The sequence below is a fragment of the Mus musculus genome, chromosome 17 (genome assembly GCF_000001635.26).
Source record: "Mus musculus strain C57BL/6J chromosome 17, GRCm38.p6 C57BL/6J".
In the NCBI taxonomy this organism is placed as follows: domain Eukaryota; kingdom Metazoa; phylum Chordata; class Mammalia; order Rodentia; family Muridae; genus Mus; species Mus musculus.
Window position 1 is genome coordinate 3453749 of NC_000083.6, and position 6817 is coordinate 3460565.

Genomic DNA, 6817 nt, shown 5'->3' on the forward strand with positions numbered 1-6817 from the left:
TGTGTATGTTTGTAAAGAGAGTATTCATACAGGTGTGTTTGTATAAAAAGAGTATTAATACAGGTTTGTGTGTGTAAAGAGAATATTCATGTAGATGTTCAGATAGAGGGAGGGAAAGAATTGTGAAACAGAGAGACCCAGAGAAAAGAGCTGACTAGCAGTTCCCCAAATGTGTCACATTCAAAACAATGTGCTTAACAGCAGCCTGGAGCTGGGCTTTAGTTTAAGCCTTGCAGATGCTATGTTTCCCACCTGGTCAGTGTTTGGCATTTGCAGCCTGCTTTCGTCTTAAAATGCGGCTCCGTAATCTCTTCCCCTAATCTTCCTGTTTGTTCTCAGGGCTGAGAAAGGGCAACGAAATCACAAGCTTAAATGGGGAACCAGTGTCTGACCTTGACATCCAGCAGATGGAGGCTTTGTTTTCTGAGAAGAGCGTTGGCCTCACTCTAGTCGCCCGGCCTGTGACCACAAGACGAACCCTGTGTGCTTCCTGGTCAGACAGTGACCTGTTCTCCAGGGACCAGAAAAGTCTGCCGCCCTCTCCCAACCAGTCCCAGCTGCTGGAGGAATTCCTGGATAACTTTAGAAAAACCGCCACGAGTGGTAAGGCTGTGTTCCGCATCGGTCGTGACCTGCTGGTCCCATTGGCTCATATTCTTTCTTAGGCTGCAGCTTTGATGGCAAGTCCAGATTGTACAAGCTACTATGGTACACTGAATTTTTCTCTCACTTACTGAGACAAGAACACAGATGCCAACTGGGATAGATTTATCAGGAGCCCATGAATTTTAGCAATTAGAGAACCTTCCAAAAAAAAGAACTATTTTCAGGGGAGGCACAATAGTCTTTAAGAAAAACACAGGCTCTTTGAAAGCCATTCACAGTGTCCAGTATTGCTGTTGCCTATAATCTATTGCAGGCATTAGCCAGTATTGGGAGACTTTGTTTTTAGTCAGTGGGGTCTAAGGTAAATCCGGTTTACAGTGTTCTGTTTGTGTCCTGGATGGTATGTTTTTGCCGTCTGGAGGACTGGTCTGTAAGAAACAACAAACTTGGCATGTTCTTTATGGGCTGATTTTGGAACCCTTAGAAGGCCTGTGGCTGAAGAGTGCCAGTCTAGTTTCTTCCAAGTGAAATAGCTGTCCGAGGAGTCACATGAAGGTGGGTTTTCTGAACTTAAATTTCTACCTCTCTTGGTTGTTGTATTTGAATCAGAGGCTCGAGCTGAGTCCGTGTCATGTCCTCTCACCATGGAGGGCCCCTGTTAAGCTTCCTAAGAGCGTAGAGTGGACTTTGATCCTGAGAACACCGAGTTGTTTATTTCACGCCATCCTGCATTCCTAATGGTTTTGTAGTAAAAATACCTGTGTGTCGGCCAAAAATGAATGCGAAACACACAAGAGTGATCGTTGGATAGATTTAATGATAAAGTTGTCTGTAATTAAACATCACATTGTAAGATTTGTGATTTGGAAAAGTAGCTGGTGTTTCTTCCTCCTTCCTGGACTTTTATTTTCATTGGGTGTCCTGAACAGAAATGAGGGTGGAGCTACTAATGATTGGTAATATTGGGACCATATTCAGTTTACTCTAGGCCGCTATTCTAAGCCTGTGTCATGTACCCATTGTTGGATGGATTGTCCTGGAGGGATATTCCCTATCTGTTATTCCTCTGCATTTTGGCATAGTAAGCACCCTGTAATATTTTTCCTATCTGGGGAAGGAATGAGCACAAGATACAGATTTACCTTTCTGCTTCTCCACCGCTTTTTACAGTCCTAGATTCTTGCTGTCATCCAGAGGGCATCATGTGCCTTTCTGCACAGGGAACTGCAGTCATGTTGTTAGCAGGGCTCACCTGCCTGAGGTAGTGCAGATATCTCCTGGCACCTGCCCTGCACGGGCCTTCCCCTCCAGCTAAACTAGAGTGTGCTGAGATTTAGCCCTTTTCTCAGGCAGAGTACAGGCTCTTAGGCTCCAGATCTGGGGTGCATCCATTGTTGTGTGTTCCATGGTGGTATTGTAGGCATTTGATCCCAATTGGGGGTTACTACCTTGCCTTTGATCATTCAGTTCCTGGGTAAAATATTTGCAACTTTTAAACTTATAATAAGCCTTTAATGCACTAGAGTTAGGCAGATAACTATGCTAGTGGTCTCTACTTCCCTGTCAATAACCCCAAGTTATAACTTGCCATGTTTCATCTGGGCTGCTCTGAACTCCAATTGGCCAGTCCTCATGGCCGTGTTTTTATGACTCATCTACCCCATGGTGTCTTTTCTTTCCACCTTCTTCCTTCTCCTCCTTGTGGTCTCTGCTTCAGACCCCAATCCCAGCAACTGAAACTCCACCTATCTCCCTTCTGCCCAGCTATAGGCTGTAGGTATCTTTATTTACCACTTGGCGGGGGGGGGGGGGGGGGGGGCAAGGTTACATAGAATCACTTGGGCCTTCCTGCAGATTCTCTTGTCCCTGGGGGCCAGCATTTAACATTACAATACATAGCAAAAGACCAGACCCCAACACATGGTCTTGAGCCTGTGTGCCATAACTGGTTGCTTTTCCATACACTTTGCAAAAAGTGGATTTCCCCTTGTACTGCTTGAAGAGAACTGCGTGCTCGGAAACTGTGAAGGTTATATGTAATAAAACCTGGACTGAGGGGGTAAGAACCTGAAAGAACTGACAGACTAAATTTCTCGTTTGGATGTAACATCCTGCTTGCAAGAGGAGCTTGTGCTATGGGTGTATGATGGTCACACAGGCTCTGAGTCAGATCTTGGTTTGAGGGTTGGGTACTCTTGGGAGTAGTGTGTAGGCAGTCATGGAGGATGCTAACTCCCTCCCCAGTCCCTTGCAGAGACAATTCTGAGATTCGTTCACAGAGTTCTTCAAGTGGCCCCGGAATTGAGTTGTAAGTGCACACCGAAGTGTTTCAAATGCATACCACCCGTGGGCCTTCTGCTCTTTTTCCTGCTTATGTGGTCACTTTCCCAATAACTTCTGGTAAGTAGTCCTCTGCTCAAACTCTGCCTCTGTGAGAGCGTCCATGGTCTCCCCAGCTCTGGTATGGCCAGGATTCTAAGCTGGTGACCCCACTCCCCTTCCCTAGTGGCCCCAGCTTCCTCTTTAATTAGAACGTTGTTTAAAAGCAAGGTACAATGTCTTTCACCACCTGGTACCTAAATAAATGGAAGGCTGAGGCAAGAGAAATGAATTCCAGGTCAGAGTGGGATACACAGTAAGACCCTGTTTCAAAATAAACAACAATAACAATGAACTTACTTTGATTTACTTTTACTGTGAACTAGAAGTAATCCCATCCTCTTATTATAAAATTAGAACTTACACAAACATTTAAATAGCTTTAGGGAAGGGATTTTAATAGGACATTGAGCTGTCCTTAGGAGTGGTGATGTCAGTGTCTTTATTCTCACTTGTCCCCCTGGGAACATTGCCAGAGGTGCTGGGTACTTGGAAAGGAGGAAGGGAGGTACAGAAAGCCCCAACCCATTTCACAAAGCTTGTATCTCCACCTACTGATGTTTCTGAAATAAGACTAACCTTTTAAAAGGGGGAAACTGGACGGATCCTGTGTGTAGTTATTGGGTGTATATCTGACCATCTTAGGGAATGGATGCCCACATCTTCCTGCTGGGGGTTGAAGGGCAAGGCCCTGGGATGGGCAGCATCTGGCTCTGATCTACTTCCAGTTTTAGTTGAACAGTCAGGCATCTTCCCCAGGTCTCTCTCTCTCTCTCTCTCTCTCTCTCTCTCTCTCTCTCTCTCTCTCTCTCAATTAGCCTCTAGTCATAACAGAAATGGTTCTGTGTCTGACTGAAACAAGTGTCACAGCAGGGGGTGAAGAGGTATCATTGATGGCTATTCTCAAAGAGGCATCTACTCATTTTTTTGAGAGTCCTTGACAATTAGGACATTTGGTGAACTATCTCAGAGTCACCTCCTGGGTCCCCTGCAGACAGGAGCAGGCCTGTGACTGATCCTCTCCGTCTCAGGACCATCCGAGACGGGCCTCCTATGAGTAGTGGGATCATTCCTCCCCAGCACTCCTGAGCCGAGGTTCTGAGGATCCAGTGAGATAATGGGTCAGGATCTTGTCAAATACAGCTGACATCTTGGGCAGTGTCTGTCCTTCAGTTAAGGATTGAAAGCCAACCCACCACCATCATCCTATAAAATGCTCTGGAACCTGCTGATAGTTGTTAACACTCCTCCCTTGATCCTCTGATCTACCCAGGGCACACTGATGCTATTCATGTAGGATGCTAAGAAGAGACTCCCAGCTCTCGAGAGCCACAGGGCCACAGTGTTAGAGCCTTTGACTCCTAAGACATGAATGGCTGTTTGATTTCTGCCTTACATATTTGAATTTCTGTAATAGTTATCCATACTGGGGAGAGGAAAAGTCCACAGGCTATATTTGACTGGAGTGGAAATACTAGTAAAGACCTTTTTAACAGAGAGAATTAATTATATCACTGGAAATTCCCAAGGAGACCAGTGTTATTTTTGATCCAACAAGGCCACCATTGAAGGACTTGGGTATACCCAAGCTGTGCTCAGATCCTGTTAAGGGCTGCTTTTGTGATTTATGTATGAAATTCCATTTTCTAGTGTTTGCTGGCTTCTGAGCAACCTCAGCAGCTTTTGGAAAGTCTCCTCAGGGTGTAGGGTTTGTGAATTAAGTTTTTATGTAAACACCAGACTCCCTGTGGCATTAATGTTTTCTCCATACCTACAGCTGTTACTACGGCCTTGTGAGGGCCAGAGGTTCATTTAGCAGGAGGGAAATAGAGGCCACTATTCCTGCTACTTGGGCTTACAACCAGTACTTTCCAGACACAAAAGGTAGCTATGGCCAGAGGTGTTAGTGCAGCCCCCAAGCCCATTTTGAATCACTTCTTTTGAGTTGGTATCTGAGTGGTGGAGAGTTTTAAGCTACCAAAAGAGCTACTTAGATATAAATTTGCGCCCCCCCTACGCAAAGAGAGAGAGAGAGAGAGAGAGACAGAGAGAGACAGAGAGAGACAGAGAGAGAAAGAAAGAAACAAAGAAAGAAAGAAAGAAAGAAAGAAAGAAAGAAAGAAAGGAAGGAAGGAAGGAAGGAAGGAAGGAAGGAAGAAAGAGAGAGGCTATAAATATTTTCCCAGAATCCAGGCTGGCTGGTCAGCCTCTTACATGGTTCAGCCTGTGTTACAGGTTGTCTGCTCTATGGGCAACTCGCATCACTCTTCTGAGTTCCCCCTCCCCCAACAGTTCTGAAGTTGTCAATATCATCACTTTTCTGCATTGTTGATGCATGCACATACCATAAAATTCTACAGTATAAAAGGCTAAAAGTGGAGCTGGAGAGATGGCTCAGTGGATAAGAACGCTGGCTGCTTTCCCAGAGATCCTGAGTTCAATTCCCAGCAACATGGTGGCTTCCTTATCTTATCTGTAATGGGATCCGATACCTTCTTCTGGTCTGTCTGAAGACAGTGACAGTGTACTCATATGCATAAAATAAATAAATACATCTTTTAAAAAAAGTGATGCCTAAGTCCTCTGAAGCTGTGGGTACAGTGGTTAAAGGCATGGGTATTAGCTGAAGAGCCTATATGCAAGAACTGGTTCTGGGCTCACTCATTTATTTGCTATGTGTGCCCCAAAACATCAATTAACCTCTCCGATTAGTTTTAGAAACTATGAAGTGGTCTAGGATTTTTATGAATTAATCGCCTGATACTTGGGAAGTACTAATAGTGCCTACTACATAGGAAGACTAAAAAACGATGTCTGTTAAACAAGTAGATAAGTTTCTCTTGCTGTGTCTGTAGCATTGAGTTTTTCTTCCAAGGATAATTCTTGGTTTCTTTCTCCTGCTGACCTGGCGAAGTGTCTCCATACACTGGGGAGTGTGCTGGGATACTTTCCTGCTTTGGGGATTACAGGGACGCTTGCACCTGGATTTTGGGGTGCTGGGAATAGAATCAGGGCTTCATGCATGTTAGGTATGTACTCTGTTAACTGAGCCACATCTTTAACCTTCTGTCTTCTGTTCTGCATTGTCTTGGTTATGGCAGAAAAATGGTCAGTATTAGATATCCATTCTCTAAATTAGCTGAATTATGAATATGGGGGGAGGGATTCTGTGGTTAAGGTTCTTCAAATAAGGAAAGACTCCTGCGTAGCCCCACTGGTGTCACAAGGACTGACTGTCTTAGGGAGGCAGAAGAGTCTGAGTCGGAGAATAATGTAATGTGGCGCCATGAGCCAAGGACTGCTTGAGCCGTCTAACAGGGACCGGAGGAATAGATTCTGTGTCTCCAGGGGGAGCTCACTTTACTCTCTGATGGAGGTCTCATCTCCAGGCTGTATGAGAGAGTCAGTTTGTTTTTATGTGACATGCCCTGGGTTTAATGGCAGTCATACAAAGTTTAACATACAGTCCTACTTTTGTGATTCTGTGGTGGGAGATGATGTGGGAGATCTTCACCATCTACAATTAGAGTACTCACATCATTCTCACAGACAGCTTACTGTTTAAAAGTATGGCTGACCCCAAGAACAGTAACATTGTAACAATGCCGAGAAACTGACTGATACACTGTCTGTCTTTTAGCATCAATATATCACTGGACATGTAAGTCTAACCACCCAGTGATTACTTAGTTGAATACACAAGCTACACATGCCTGTTATACATCCCAAGGGTTTATTTCAAGTGCAGAGCACCATACTTATAGCTAAGAAGGGAATCCTGGCTTTGTGTGTTGCATGAGATCAAATCCATGATGAAAATACTTTGGCTCAG

General features: G+C 44.7%; 1 protein-coding gene across 7 annotated transcripts in view; it reads left to right on the forward strand.

The window, feature by feature from the left end:
• Positions 1–6817, forward strand: part of Tiam2 (T cell lymphoma invasion and metastasis 2) — a 193085-nt gene that overhangs the window by 127436 nt on the left and 58832 nt on the right. For 6 of the 7 annotated variants that reach the window (XM_006523227.4, XM_006523225.4, NM_001122998.1 and 3 more), the window contains one exon: positions 340–603. In XM_006523227.4, coding sequence (XP_006523290.1) covers positions 340–603 — 264 coding nt within the window. Of the gene's footprint in view, positions 1–339; positions 604–6817 lie in introns of those variants that run through there. The other variant, XM_017317463.2, reaches the window with a different exon arrangement.